The 15941-nt window shown below is 48.8% G+C and overlaps 1 protein-coding gene and 1 pseudogene across 1 annotated transcript; both read right to left on the minus strand.

Annotated features, from left to right (window-relative positions):
• Positions 1 to 1241: 1241 nt before the first annotated feature.
• On the minus strand, positions 1242 to 4538 carry S100a7a (S100 calcium binding protein A7A). The gene is made up of 3 exons (XM_010643744.1): positions 4464 to 4538; positions 3386 to 3589; positions 1242 to 1473 (listed from the first exon to the last, which is right to left on the minus strand). Exons 2-3 carry the CDS (start codon positions 3533 to 3535, stop codon positions 1297 to 1299), a joined length of 327 nt encoding a protein of 108 aa, XP_010642046.1. The 5' UTR covers positions 3536 to 3589; positions 4464 to 4538; the 3' UTR covers positions 1242 to 1296.
• A 4376-nt stretch (positions 4539 to 8914) lies between these two features.
• Positions 8915 to 15632, minus strand: LOC109118644 (annotated as a pseudogene).
• Positions 15633 to 15941: the final 309 nt, after the last annotated feature.

Raw genomic sequence — 15941 nt, forward strand, 5'->3', positions numbered from 1 at the left:
CCCAGAGGTGAGCAGTGCGGTGGTCACCTGTCATTCTTTTAAAGCCCCCCATTTAATAGAAATAAGGACGTCTGTTCCCAGACCCAACCTCAGAAAAGACAGCCACCAGCATGGGCTATTTGAGGCAGGGGAGACCCCTTGAAGGATTCGGCCTTCCTGAGGTCAGGGACGGCAGGGTATGGACCTCTGAGTCATGGCAGCCCCAAGCCGGGGCCAAGGCCCACACCCACACCCTGCTTCTTTAGGGAAACCGGAGCCGCCACTTCCCTCCTCCGGGAAGCCTTCCTTGTTGACAGCCTCCTGGCTTTGCTCATCACCAGCCCATGACAGGTGTTGACAGCTCTCCAGCCTCTTGCTCCCTTCTCTGACTCAGCACGCACAACGCCTTGGCGCTGTGTCCCCAAGCACAGGTGCCCGCAATGCCTTCTCCGCACCATCTCTCACACACCCGAGACTCCCACCTCCTCTTCACCCTTCTCGCTGTCTGCAGCCGGGGTCTGAGGCGACGCTGTGCTCACTTCCCTGGTGCCCACTGCCTCCCTCCGTCGCTGGGTGTGGCCAATGACCTGGTCCTCCCTGCCCCGGGCCCAGGCTGCACGGGACCCTCCCTCTGGCCTGGTCCTTCTGCCCCCAGCTCGTTTCCCAAAGCTGAGGCTGGTCACACCGTCCCTGCCCCTCCTTGCACAACTGCTCAGGGTCCAGTTATCTAAATCCCACTGCTCAGCTCTTGAGGACTTCCAGAGTCTGGTCCTGACCCACCCGTTCCCACTGAGTTCGCATATTCTCCTCCGACACTAATTTCCAAGCAAAGCTTTTCTTGCTCCTGGACATAACGCACAGGTCCCCACTGCTGTTTCCTCCTTTGGAAATGCCCTCTTCCCCACTTTCCTGCCCTTTCCGGGCCCAGACCGGTCCCCTTGTAATACGAGCTCACCGAAGCTCGCCTTCAGAGCCGGACACCTTCAAAAACCCAGCAATGCATGGGCAGGGCGAGCCCCAGTGAGGCCTGGCTTCCTGATCAGAGGTTCACCTGCCTGAGGCACGAGCCTCCTCCTCACAGAGCGAAAGCCGGAGGCCAGAGCTATGTCTCCCTGGAAGTGGACGTTCTCTAGGGTCAAGACCTCTTCTCCTGGGCTGATGAATACCCCGAACCATAAGCCAAATCACACTCAGAAGCACGTATGCGAGGGTTTGTACAGTTATATGCACACACGCAGCCACAGAGCAGAGTCTTTCCCTTGGCTGCCCATGCCCAGGTCGCTCCTCTCCTGGGCACAGGCTCCACCTGCCCTCCCTCTAGTAGAGGCTGTGCTGGTCAGAGTAACAGGCACACAGCTGCCGGTGGTACTGCAGGTGATAGTCCTTCACCAGCTTGCCCAAGATGAAGAGGAACTCATTGAAGCAGATCTGGTTGTCTTTGTTCTTGTCTGCTGCCCGGAACAACTCTGCGATGTAGTACGGGTCCTTCCGGCCCTGAGAAGAGGCATTCGGTCACCCGCCAGGCCCTCCCCCACTGCAGCAGTGGGAAACGACTCCTCCCCCAGATAGTCAGGGAATATGTGCTGCAAAACCAGGCCCAAGAGGCCGAGGTGCCCTGGCTCTCAGGTCAGTGGAGCAGAGTGGCACAGGGGCAGACGGAGCAAGTTCACGGCACAGATCATGGGCTAACTGCACAGGCCCCGAGCAGCGCTGAGCAGCCTGGCCTCTCCACACACATCTCCTGGCCACCATCAGTGGCCACGGAAGCCTGGCTGCTTGTCTGTACAGCCTGGAGGGACCCCATGCCAGCCTCCTGAAGGTAGGGTATCACCCCTAGCCCCGCACCGGGAGCTCCCCAAGGCCAGAGTCCTCTGCCCCTCACGTCTGCATCCCCAGCACTGCAGCAGGACCAGCACAAGTGGGCTCAGGTGTTTGCATGCTGTGGCAGCCACCTAGGCGTTGTTTATGACACCCTGCCTGTGTCACCCACCTAGAGTGCACAGTGAAAGGACAAAGCCATCAGACTGGAGCTGGCCAGGATGTCCTGGCCCTGATCTGGCCCTGAGTGTGAGGCTGGGATAGGTGGAGGAGAGGAAAGAGGGATTTGAGGTGGAGGATAGCATAGCATGGGGAAAGTCAGGCTCAACCCACCCCAGAGAGGGAGCAGGTGGAGACCAGGGCATAGGGAAGACACTGTGCAGTGGCAGTGAATTAACTGAGTTCTGGCCGGACCTGGCTAGTGGGCGTGACCATGCCCAGCCCCGTGAGAAGTGTTTCTTGAGGGAGTTGCTGAATCTGGAGGCATCTGGGGACCAGGCAGGCAGCTCCTCGTTCCCGCAGATTCGCAGGTGCTCCCCTCGTGCACACCACCACCTGCTGCTCCTGTAACCCAGCTGCCTCCATGAAGCTGACTGACCAGAGGAGCTGGAAGGGTCTCGCCTTGAGTGGCCTCGGCCCAGCTTCCCTCACCTTGGGCCACCTTCACAAGGCTTCCTACCTGTGTCCAGGTATCTGTCCCTAAGGGCCTGGACTTTGGTGGGACTGGGAGCCCCATAGGAACAGGGCCCGGGCAGTACAGGCCAAGCCCGTGGACTTTCCCTGGTAAGGAAAACTCATCCTGGGAGCAGGACAAACCACAGTAGCCTCCAGCCCCAGCTCCCCTCTGAACCCTCAGAGCTACCTACTGTAACACAAGGCCACACTGACCCACTGCTTTTCCCCAAAGTCAAGCAGCAGAGCTTGGAAGTTGCCAAAAGAACGCCTTTCGGGAAAAGACTAGCCTTGAGTCAGGGGCTGGACCTGATGTCCTCTAGAGATGATGGCCCGGAGACCGGGGACATGGGACAGAGGGCAGAAGGCAGCACCCACAGACACTAGGGTGCGCTGGCCATTCCCAAGGAGCCTGTGGATTCTGGGCTGTGCTGGTAGGGAGAAGACCGTCGTCGCCAGGTCCAGCAGATTCTGGGGACAGGTGTAGAAGGGGAGGCTCCTTCTTACCTTTGCCCGGCCTTCAGCAGCCCCACAGCCAAAACGAGCCTCCCCAGGGCCCATGGCAGAGGAGCAGGAGAACGAGCTGCCTCTCAGGGGCTCAGAAAGGTGCCTGGGTCAGACTGAATGGGCTGGGAGCACGGGGGAGGGCAGAGGGATTAACTGGTGGGCGGTAGGACAGTTTCAGGGCTGAGCCAGAGTGGGACAAGGCAGGAGATTGGGGGGAGGCAAGGAGAAGAAAGCAAGCTGGGCAGCTACTGCCCTCCTCCCTCCCCCAGGTCGGAGGTCCTCATGGGAATCACTTCCCCTCTGCACCCGCAACACTCACATCCAACCCTCACTTCCCACCCCACAACCAACCCTGAGCAAGTGCCCTGGTCCCCTGCTCTCTCCCACCCCAACCCCAGACCCTACACACCAGGCTCTCCATGAAGCAGGGCACATTGTCCATGAGCAGGGCCTTCAGCTCCTCCAGGGACAGAGTCTCCACGTCCCCCTCCCGGGCTGCGTAGCGGTGGTAGCAGCGGATGATGCTGAAGAGGGACTCCTCCACCGGCGTGTGAGGCATGGCCAGGAGCAGACCCGGAGACGCAGGGGTGGAGCAGCTGGGGCAGCAGAGGGTCTGAGGAGACAGCAGCCCCACACCTGAGCAGTGCTCGGCAGGGTGGACGGCTTCTCCCAGAGCCTTCTGTCCTCGCCGCTCCACCCGAGTTCCCGCACCGCGTCTCGGATGCTGTCTCCTCCTTGCCACCGTCCCCTGGCAGAGCAGGGGACACTGCTGTGTCCCTTCACAGGGACTGAGGGCCCCCTGGGCACAGGAGCCGCGTCCTCCTCCCCTCCAGTCCACCCTGAGTTAGGGGTCAGCCCTAGTCAAGTGTGAGGAGAAACGCAGTCCTCTCTAAAGCACGGGAGCGTTAATGCGGAGAAGCCGGGATCCTGCTCAAATAAACCCCTGGGACATGGAAACAATCATATGGCTGAGGAAACGCGGGCCTGCACTGCCGTTTTCCTTGTCACTGCACTTAGGACAGGACATGGATCGCCCTCTTGGCCTCACCACGCCCGCACAATCCCGCAGCCCCCACAGCCCCTGCGCTGACGCCGAGGCCTCCCGCTCCTCTCCCCCTACAGAGTAGGAGCTAAGTCCTCTCTTGTTGGAGTGCAGCTTCCCCCGACTCTGAGCAGGTCCCAGTCGCGGCGCCTACTGCTTCCGCCCCTCCTGGAGAAGCGCGTGTGCGCGGGATCTCACTAAACCCTAACGCGGCCTTCCAAGGGAGGCGCCATTTCCCCTGCTCTCCTGACGGCGAATGAGACCCAGAGAGGCTAAGGGATCTTCGAAACCACACATCCGATCTAGAGTTGGACTCAAATCCATGTTTTGGGGAGAAAGCCCCAGATTCTGCTTTTCAGTTAGGATCCCAAACCCCTCTGGGGCCACAGTCGTGCCTGGTCCAGCGGGGATGCTCCTCCCCTCCATGCCCTTGAGGGGCACTGACCTGTTGCGGTCTGGCAGGGCTGCTGAGAACTCACAGTGCAGCCTGCCTTGGCCCCGGAGACTCCCAGACTCAGGCAGGAGGCAGCTGTGTCCCACAGGTCCCGGGTGCCTCCAGTTAGGACAGCCAAAGAGGACTCCCCAGGCTCCTCCGTGGCACCACCGAGCCCCGACTGCCTTCCTGATGATATCACGCCCTCGTCACCAGGATGAATGCAGCTGGTTTAGGGGATGAAGCGCCTTAGAATCACAAGGGCTCATTATCCGTCCCTGCCTCTGAGCTAGCTCATCCTCCCAGCTTCAGGGCTTGGGTGGGGTCAGGAACACACTTCTGTGCATCTTTCCAATGCCCCCCACCCCAGTTAGAGAAACTCCAAACTCCGGTCAGGAGTGCATTCCCTCCTTCAGGAGCTGTTTCCAAGGGCTGCAGTGTGTCAGGCCCCCACTGGGCATTGCAAACGCGCTCTGCACACTGGGGAAGGGGACTTCCTCAGGGAGGTAATGGCTGAGTCAGGACTTGAACAGTTTTGGGCTGCGGTGGGGAACGGAGGACCAGGTGCTCCAGGCAGAGAAAAGCACAAAGGCCAAGGCCTGGGGACCTGGAGGGTCCAAGAACTTGGCCTGCTCAGGGGTGGGGTCCACAGGGAGCATCAAGCACAGTTAGAGGACTCAGGGCTCCAGAGCCCCGGGGAAGCAAAGCCAAAGGGTCTGCAGCCTCATCCTGTGCATGGGAAGAAGGGACAGGAGGGTTTTTAATGAGATGGGTGATGGGTGGGAAGTGAAAGAGAAGTGAAAACCAAATCCGTTCCTCAGGAAACACCCAGGGCAATGTGGGAAGGACTGCTCTGAGGGGAACCAGACCAGCAGGATGATTTTCTTGGGGGGGACAGATACAGATGCCACCCGGGCTGTCTAGTGACAGTTGAGCTTCCCTCCCCCAGCTTACTGCAGCACAGGAGTTTTTCTGGGTGGCCCCTTCCACTCAGCCAGTCTCAGAACTTGCAGGTCCCTTGGGCGGGGCCACATGGGCCGCTGAGTGCATCTCCCAAAAGGGAGCACCAAAGGACAGGTGACCCAACTACACCCCGTGAGGGGGACAGAAAACAGTGGGCAGGTGCTGGGAAGGTCCCAGTGCCAAAACAATAACTTCTTAAGTGTCCCTTCATCTACTCAATATAAAAATGTTCTCAACAGAAAGCATGGCTATCCAGGCAGCTTTCAATTTCCAGACTAGAAATATGGCTCGAATTGTTTTTTTAATGAAAGAACTTGGCTATTGTCAAGCTAGAGCAACAGAGGTTTTCACGGAGTGCCTTTCACTCAGCCACTATTCCCCCGAGACTATAGCCCAAGAAAATTAGTTAATCAGGGGTTGAGAGCTATAATCAGGAAAATGTCTATTATTCCAATACCTATGATCAAGAAACAACATTAAAATTAAAGCCTTGAAATCCTATCATTAACACCAATATGATTCACACTTGGACAACCACTGGGTAATAATCTGTCTCTTAAAAGAACCTCCGTCTCTGACCTACGGATGGCTGTGACAAGGGAAGCACCTCTTCACCTCAGGCTGCATCCTCTTCACCCCAACTGTGTACCGCCAGGGACACAATGCGCCCACATAGTGCTAATACACAGGGTCTGTCCTTCCACAGGTCTCCTGCAACAACCCTCTCGCTGAATGCTATGCCATCGAAATCTCCTCACGCGATTAATCAACACCAGCCTGGCATCAATGAGTACCTAGTACTTGCTTACATGTATCAGAGTTTGTCTTATTCATCCATTGTTGGTAGACACGTGAGTCGCCGTAATATTTGAGCTACCTGTATTTGTACATTTTAATATCAACCCTTCCTTAATATTGATATTTCTCTAGAATTTGACCCGTGTCCGTGGCCAGGCCCACCTAGTGCTGGGTGCTTGGGAGAGAGAGTGGGACAGAAATGAAGCAACCAACACTGTGCCTGCCAGAAGTTCGCAGTCTGGACGTGGGGGAGACATCAGACAGAACCCCGGCGCTGTGCTTAGAAAGGACGCATAAACCAGATGCCCAACGTGTACCCCACCCTCCTCACACCTGCTCATCTCAGCTCCCCCACCCCGCACCCGCAGGTGAGGAGCTCGGTTTGTGACGCACAGGTTTCCCGGGCTCCAGGTCTGTCTGTAGTCATCGGTACAGCAAGGAAAAAATGAAAGAAAGAAAGAAAAAGGAAGGAAGGAAGGAAGGAAGGAAGGAAGGAAGGAAGGAAGGAAGGAAGGAAGGAAGGAAGGAGGGAGGGAGGGAAGGAGTTAGAGCATGGGCGGGCCAAGGCTGTTTCTGTAGGGTCAGAAGACTTCTGGAGACAGAAAGTCCTCAAGCACTGAGTGCCTCCTCTGTGCTGAGCACTGTTCACGGAGTTTACCTCTGTCCCTTTATCTCATCTTTGGCTAGTAAGGCGTGACAAGCACATGTATGCGCTCAGAGTGACACAGCTACTAAACGCAGAGGTGCCTGTCCCCAGCCGCCACACCATCCAGCCCTGAATGACAGAGATGGAGCAGCCCTGGGAGGGCCAGTGAAGAGCGCTCCTGCTGGAGAGAGGAGAGGGGACAACAGCGGGAGCCAGGCTGACTGGTCCTCAGCTCCATTCCGGTGCCAATTGGAAGATCCACTGGCCAGCCATAAATGAAACATCCCTCTGAACACCCCTTCACGCTTGATGAGTTGCTACAAAGACTCTCAGAGCCTAGACTTTGCTTATCGTGGTGAGCTTATTTCTTACTTAGTAGTTTAATTTTTTAGGATTTTTAATTAATATATGTTGGTAGTACATAACGGTCACATTATGGTCTGGGGAATTGGAGAAAGAAAAATCCACACTTCATTCTGTCTTTATTTTTGTGCTGGACCTAAGGAAGGGATGCCTTCTGCATGCAGCTGTCTTGATTGTCCCAGGGCAACACGCTCAAATGAGTATTCTTGCCCCATCGGTTTGGCTCGGCATCCTTGATGAAAATCGATTAGCTATGAATGTGAAGGATAAGGGGCCCTCTGATTTTGGACTCTGCTTCACCTATATAACAAGAGCTTGCCTCACCCGTGCCTCCAGACAGAATCTGACAGGACTCCACTGCCCAAAATAAGCTCTTTCCTGAGTGCCGTGGCCCCGGCTGCAGCCCCTTTTCGTGCCTGCCGCAGTCACACCCGAAAGCCCTCCGCCCACCCCATCAAATATCTATTCTGCCAGCCACGGCCACCCTGTACTCTGCTTTTCCATTTATGATATTTCATTATCTCCTTTTTTGTAATCTGTTTTTCAATTAGGACTACTTTTTCCAATATTTCATTAAGTCCTAAGTATTCTTTGTTTGACTCTAAAGAGCTACATTGCGCTAGGTTTCTGAGCCATTATTACTTTAGGAGCTAATTTCCCCTGCACCATCTGAAGCTTGCTTGGAATGAACTGACCAAGATTCAATGAAGGAAAAGGCATGAAAATGAGAAGTCACAGCAGAGGAGGAAAGTGTAGCTTTGTGATTACATACAGTGTAGACATAGTCCTGGCCTTGCATTAAACTTCTATGAGGCAAGCAGGACGCATTAAGAGTGTCCCTCAGTCCCTATACATCTACTCTTCCCTCTTTCTGTAGCTAAGCCATAAGAAAAACATAAAATCTGCCAAGTCTCCTTTGGAATCTCCTGTGCCATATTTAATATATGATGAATTTTTCATTTGTAAATCCCACAGAGAAGAGAAAGATGCACAATAATGTCCATTCTAAAAGAATCAGAATTACCCATTGTGTCCAACACCATCTCATCCAACAGACAGGATCATTTGGAAGCCATTCTCACTCAAGTTCTCTGGAAGGTTTCTGTAGTAGGTCAGGCCACTCACCTTCCCTGTGTGACAATCTGTAGGCCTCACATCCCCTACAGATGATCATTCCCCTATGATCTCTGCCATCCCACAGTCCCGAGTTTGGGTCTACCTAGCACGGCAAGAGCTTATCTATCCTGGTCAAAAACACAATATCAGCCTAGAGGTGCGCAGGTTTCTATCACCCAGTGATTGCAAGACAGTTACATGTGTCTCCAGTCCCATGGACCAACTAAGAACCAAACCAAGGAAATGGCACTCACACCACAATGCACAAAAGTGGTGGCTATAATGAGCAGCCAGCACCTGTTTGAAGGGCATGAGCCACAGAGGATTTTACAAGGCAGCTGAGGCTGCACCTTCAACCTTGGCTGACATATCTCTCCGGCTCATCCTGAGGCAATTTCTGCTCGGTGGTCTGTTGCTCAAAGTAGCTTGGACTCTGAATCCGTAGCTTTGACTTCAAGGGTAACCATTCAGATTCCACCAGCCCTGCATCTTACCTTCCTGCTAATCCTGAGGCAGAGCCTCCATCCCACCTACCTGCCCACAGTCAGGGGCAGGGCACCTCTCTTACCCTCAAGTGCTAAGACTTCAGGTAGAGCTTCACCCTCCCTTCCTCCTGAGAAGAGGATACAAGAACAAGATTCAGTAACAGGAAAGAAAAGGAAAGGGGACAAGGATTTGTTGGGCGTCTATCACAATGTGAATGAGCACAGCAGTAAAAATAGTCACTGAACTTGTGAGCCTGGAGTGGGGAGATATTGGATAGAAATAAAGAGAATCTGAATAACTGGAATTTTGTTAATAATAATGAAAGCTCTGTTCATGAATTCTAATGTATGTAGTACATTAACAAAATGTTAAGAATAGAGGAAATTGCACAAGCACATTTATTGTCTTCTCAATTTTTTTCAAAAAAGCTATAAACTGTCCTAAAAAGATAGCCTCTGTTGTTAAGTGAAGGCGAATCTGGAGTAGAGCAACCATCTCCTGCGAAGTAGGTTTACCGTACACTATTTCTTCATCACTTCAAAAGGCAATAACACAGAACATTCACACAAGTTTAATCCAAGAAAATGTGTTACTGGAAGATTGGCAGCCAATGAAAACAGCAGCCTAGGGTTCGTGTCAACTTGACATCTCAAGCTTAAATGCTTATCCACCAGGGAACTGAGCAAAAGGCCGTGGGGCATCTCCAGTGATGGTAAGGATATGCAGCACCACAGGACGCAAGGACGGATTCACAACACTCTGACATTGTAGTCCTTTGGCAGCATCTGCACTGTTGCTACTGAGATGTATTCTGGCTATGGCTCTACAAAAAGGCCTTTTTATTTGCTTTTGGTATTGGGGATTGAACTCAGGACCCTGTGCTTGCAAGTCAGGCCATGGCACCACTGACCTAAATCCCCAGCCCAAGGAGAGGCTTTTTTAACCAACAGAACTAGCCTCACAAGCGCAAGGTCCTGAGTTCAATCCCCGGTAACACTAAATAAATAAATATACACACACTTAGGCATTTACATACATATATATATATATATAGATATATATACATGTATATATTCAGTCTATGATCTCTGTATTCCTGCACTAAATGCACACACATCCCCTTACTTAATCACCAGCTCTAAGGGACTTCCCCCAACCAACTTACATATCACAAAAAAGCAGGAAGCAAAAAGTGAAACAAAGCCCACCAAAAGGAATGTGCACACAGCAAAAGTGCCCAGGTCAGGGTCTTGGGACCTGGGGATCCACCCAAAGACAGCCTAGAAACCACTCAGATTGTGACAAGTTCCAGGTACCCACCTGGAAGGAAGGGCCCCTAGACCTAAGAAAAGAAATCAGGAGTATCCATTGTTTACTCGGACCCCCTGCCCTCCATGCCCCGCAGCTTCTGTCTTCTGCTATTTCCTCCTTACAAGTGAATCACCTCCCTTTGTAAAACTCCATCCCTCATTCATTACTGGTGCTGAGTTTTTTTATCCCAGCTAGCTGCTTCTCCTGACTGAGAAATCAAAAGGAAGATAGCAGGACACAGTCAGTACCCAGCCCTGGAGTCTTTGGCCACAGGCTGGGTCCTAGGAGTGAATGAGGGGACCCTACTTTCAGGAAGTGCATATCCTGTAACAACTTAGTAACAATTTATTCCTACAATCCTGCCAGAATCTGGCTTGCTACTCCAGGGACAACCGATGTGCCTCCCTGGGCTGGTAGCTTAGTCTTTTTGTCCTGATGAGAGGTGTTGTGGAAAAATTTGAAATATGAAATACATCTCTCAACCTGGTAACTACATGGCATGTCAAGCTTTTCTTTTTTAGAAATCGAAGGAAGAATGGGTCTTAGGAACTACAGAGGTTAAAAGTAGGAAGATATTTATTGATAGGAAAGTTCCTGAGGGGCAGGAGGGGTCCCGAGTGGGGAGCCAAGGACCCCACTTTACAGAGGAGTTTTTTATTTTTTTTTAATTTTATTGAGTTTATTGGTACATTTTAGGGATACAGTACAGTTACATTCATTGTTGGGATCATGTACCTTTACATGGCAAGTCTTGATTCTCATTTTTTCCCCTTACCTCTGCCCTCCCTTGACCCCCTCCTCCCCTCCCCATCTACAAACACTTTATTTTCATCTTTTCATTCTCTCACATTTTTTTCTTTTCCCTTTTTGTTCTTCCCATACGTATCACACCTTCCCTACACCTTTGAAGAAAGGAGCTAAAGGTACAGAGGAGTTTTATAGAGTGAAACCCATGTAGGTAAAACGTGGGCCACAGCCATGAACATGCAGTAAGGTTACATGTATAGTTACTTAGGCAATGGTGGTCCCACTGGGAAGCGAGTCACACAGTAAGCCTGGATGGAGAGAACATGGGTTCTCCTAGGAGGCAGTGGGTCCAGAGGTCTCTGGTCCCTCCCAGGGTGGTCGATGCCTATTTATACTTCACTAAGCCCAGTTTTTTAAAGAAGTGTGTGGGTCTGGTCATCTGGTCTCCATCTTTTTTTTTTTGTCCCGGTACTGGGGATCAAACGCAGGTCCTTATACTTGTGAGGTGGGCAGTGGAACCACTGAGCTAAATCCCCGGCGCATCTTATCTCCAACCTGAGGCCTGGTTTTTAGCCAATGTGCAACTGTGGTGTGTTTCACCTTTGTCCTGGCCCTCTCAAGGACTTAGCCCTGTCTGACTACCTATAATATTTTTATCTAGCTCGTCTGTCTATAATAGAGGGACTTTAGTTTCACAGCCATATTCAAAAGTAAAAAAGTAATGCTGGGTTTTTCTGTAAGTGTACCAGATCCTTCTTTCTTAAAACAGTCATTGCAGGTTACTTTTTTCTTTCTCTGTCTACAGCTTCTGTACCTTTAGAGTCTTCTCTCCTTTCTGGTAGATAGAAACTCTTAAGGGAAACCTCAGAAAATGAGTGTTCACTCATAAGGACACAGGAGAGAAGAGGCATTTGCTGCCTCTGAGCAGGATTGAAAACAAGAGTCAGGAGGTGCACTCCAGGACAAAAGGTAGCCTCGACAGGGAAACCCTCTAGGTGAGGGACACACACACCCTTCTCTGGGGCAGCTGAGACTCTGGGAATCTTGCTCATCCAGGGAGAAACAAAGATGAAGCCCCCATCCACTGTCTCAAGCAGAGTTTTTTGGGCGACCGGCGGGAGAAACTCAGTCCTGGGACGTAGGAGAAAGAACTGGCCTCCAAATGACACAGGAGGAGGCTATCTCTGAGGCATACACATCTGCGAGGACCTAAACATATTTAGTTTCCGGGGAAATTCTCTGAACTACTCTTTTATTTTTATTTATTTATGTTGTGAATTTTAATAATTTTATTGAAAGGTATATCTCTTAGTAGTAAACATAATGGTAGTTGGTTAGGTTTCCTCTGTCTCTTCAAAATCAATACTGATAGGGCCGGGGATTTAGCTCAGTGGTTCCGCTGCCTCAAAATTAATACTGATGCTTACAAAATATTGAAATATATGAGCCTTATGGTAAAACTGAAGTTATCCACAAAACATGCTTTACAAAAAGGTAAAAGGTGGTTCTCTGGTTTGCTTTTCAATGCTTATTTATCTGTAACATGTTGTCAACATTGATTACACGCATTCTGGATAGACTCAGGCCTCAGGCTGCACTGAGTAACTGTTTACAACACTAACAATGTAGCTCCTTGCACTGATCGGCTCACATGGAGAAGTACAAACACTACCTCAGCAATCTCATAATTTTCATAAGACACTGTATGGAAATTTGTGAAAGTATATTCTATTCCTTTAAAAAAAAACTGGAAGCAATGGCAGTTTTATAGAAACAGTCCATAGTAAAACCTGGAGTGCTTTAGCCAGAACTTAGGGTAAAGCAAGTTTTCAGAATGATAATCAATTTTGACTTACTATGTAATATAATAGAACATTTTTTAATGAAACTAGATAGACTGAGGAAGTAGATTCTGTATAGAAATTTTTATCATCGATATAAATGTCACCTGTTTTTTAGAAGAAACATTAAAGATAGCTCAATGAATATGCCAAACTTAGTAGGTCTGTATTTTGGTTTAATACAAAATGTTTTTAAATTTAAATGTCATTCCCATATAATAATAACATTCTCATCTCTGAACTATCTATTACTTGCATTATGGGTGCCAAAAAAATTTATATTATCTAGAATATAGCCTCTATTAAGCCTTAAAAAGTGCATGTGTGAAAGGTTGGTTTTGATGTAAACCTCATAATTTAAGATTTAACATTTAAATTAAGTAGGTTACTATTTTCAATGTCACCTAAATATAATATATTGATCCAGTATAGAAAGTTAAATTAATGTTAGAATGAAGATTCACAGTTCCCCTTTTCAGGCTTGTATTAAGTGTCTCACATTTATGCCTTTAGCTTTACAGATTAACTTAAATTTAAACATTCCTACTGCAGCATTATATTAATTAGGCAGTTTTCCAAAGATGGTGAACATCATACGAAACTAGTTCTGATGTTTTGAGGGTTCATAACCTAAGTCCACTACAATAATATGGGATCCACAATTCAGGGTGCTGGAGAAAGACCTCAAAGAAATGTTTTGCTGCTGCAATAATATTATTTATGTAAAGAACAAAACCTCCAGAGGCTGAGGATTTAGCTCAGTGGTTCCGCCATATGCTTGGCAAGCACAAGGTCCCAGGTTTGATCCCTGGTATCAAAAAACAAACAAACAAACAAATACCTCCAATTTAATCAAAAGTTTATCTATATACTACTAGCTGTTAAAAGTAAATTTGTCAAGCCTAACTTTCATGATCATATGTAGATGTGTTAAATATTAAGCTCTAGTTTTGAGTACCAAAAAATAAATCATGACTGTCAGTTAATAAATTTAGATGGTACGAACATATAGAATGTACGCAGTGACTGAATTTATGTTTTATGAATATAATTACTGTAGTAACAGTAATTTGTAGTAACAGTAATCCAGTTGCAGGAGCAGCATGTGGAGACAGACTTGCAATTTTCAGAAACCCAAAAGAGATCATCTGCTTTGTATTACTTTTTCTTTAGATGTAATATTCAAGTTCATAATGATTCTGCTTCTAAGCTAATAGTCTCAAATTAGTTCATATGTGGATCCAACTTTTGGTCCTATAATAACTTTAAATGAGCTAGAGCTTAGGGCTACATTCAGCAAAAATATGCAATTAAAAGAACCATTACTTAGCACTACTGTACAAATTCAGGTTATAAAAGAGGAAGTTGTTTTCTAAGCTGCTAATTTAATGAAATGGTTCATATATAAGAGATTGGAAACTCCTAAAGATGTTGTTGTTTTCTCAATACAGGGTCTCACTATGTGATTTAGTCTGACCTTGAACTCACTATGTAGCCCAGGCTGACCTCAGACTCATGGTGATCCTTCTGCCTCAGCCTCCCGAGTGCTAGGATTTATAGGTGTGTTTCACCATGCCCAGCCCTTAGAGTATTATACTTTATATATAGGAAATTCCTTCAAATGTTAGCAGACTAGGTTGGTGATACCAGTTTTTCCCTTTTGCTATTCCAAGTCCAGTTGGTTTATTTTAAAGATAATATTTCAATACTTCAATTGTAGAAGAAAATTATACAATTTTCTCTATACAGAGAATAACAACTAAATTTGCCAACTAAGAAACTGTTTCAGCTGGGCGTTGTGGCGCACACCTGTAATCCCAGCACTCGGAAGGCTGAGGCAGGAGGATCGCTGTGAGTTCAAGACCAGTCTGGGCTATATAGTGAGTTCCAGGTCAGTCTCAACTACGTAGTGAGACCCTGTCCCAAAAAAAATCAAAAAAAAAAAAGAAAAAAGAAACTGTTTCGAGTCAGGGATTTAGCTCAGTGGTTCCACTGCCTGCCTCACAAGCACAAAGTCCCAAGCTCTATCCCTGGTACCAAAAAAGAAGCTGTTTCAGTAATTGTTGGAAGGTGAGTTATTCTATAATAACCATGTTTCATTCACTGTGCAGGACACCCAGAAACAATCCACTTCAACTTCTGAACATTCGGTTTAGAACACTTATTTGATGAATATTCAGTCACACGCTTGGATACAAGATCTTGCCAGAAGGTCAGATCTCTGCCATTTATCTTGAAATGTTTCTGAAGACATTCTTTTCCTCCCGTTATCTCTCCACACTTCCATGCTCGGATGTGCAATGCAATGATAAACAAGGCCAACACAGACAGCTTTGCTTTAGAAAATAAAATCCTGCAGTGACATGCCTTAAACTGAGCTTCTAGTCTTTCAAAATGCAGACTATTTTTCCTTGCAAATGGCAAGCTCCCCAGAAGGAGTAAATAATAGATTTGTGAAGACTGAAAGCCAGGGGTAGCCTTGACTTTCCGACACACGTTCTCCAGGAGTCTTCCCTTCTCATCAAGTCTGGAACCATGAACTGATACTTATTCAGATCAAGTCAGTTGCCAGTGGAACATTTCTTTCCTCTTCTATTGATTTTACAGCCAAAAAAAAGCAGCTCAGTCCAACACACCCAAGGTGCTTGGGCTGTACCTTCATTTTAGACAGGAATCTGTCCAGTAAATTCACAGCCAGAGAAAAATGTCTCCATCTCAGAGCCCAAGAACTGAGTTACACTAAGAAGGTCTTTCACTTCAAAGTCCCTCAATCCTGCAGTCATTCTAAGGCCATTGTCTTGTGCTGATTCAATCGGTCTCAAGCCCAGACCGTTGGCTGATATCCTGTTCGCACAGAGTATTCAGCTGGTGCCTCCGTTCCTGGGAGTCAGCTGTGCTCAGGACTTCCATCGTCTTGGTAGAGACTGCGGCTCCTCCACGCGATCACCCTCCCTCTCACCTTGCCCCACAGTACTGGATACGAGAGGCCTAGGAATGGAGGACACTCAGGGGAGGAGGGGAGAGCCCCGGGGCAGGAGAACTGTCCTAGGTGGAGGTCTCCGCACTGCTGCCAAAACTACACCTCCCTCCTCCGGGTCGCAGCTGTGAAGTCTAAACCACTCTTTGAATCCACACCGTCCCCCACCCCCACCTTTCTCTCAAATCCAAAGGGGTTAAACTTAGTCTTCCTGATGCCTTGGCTCCCCTTTTTGCGTGGCT

This window comes from Fukomys damarensis, unplaced genomic scaffold (genome assembly GCF_012274545.1).
Source record: "Fukomys damarensis isolate Sample0158 unplaced genomic scaffold, DMR_v1.0_HiC HiC_scaffold_33, whole genome shotgun sequence".
In the NCBI taxonomy this organism is placed as follows: Eukaryota; Metazoa; Chordata; class Mammalia; order Rodentia; family Bathyergidae; genus Fukomys; species Fukomys damarensis.

Bases quoted from the DNA above. Each gene is read 5' to 3' on its own strand.
- S100a7a (XM_010643744.1), bottom strand. From the start codon at position 3,535: ATGCCTCACACGCCGGTGGAGGAGTCCCTCTTCAGCATCATCCGCTGC. The intron at 1,474-3,385 runs GTGTGTAGGGTC...GCCTCTTCTCAG, and splicing joins CCTGCTTCATGGAGAGCCTG to GGCCGGAAGGACCCGTACTA.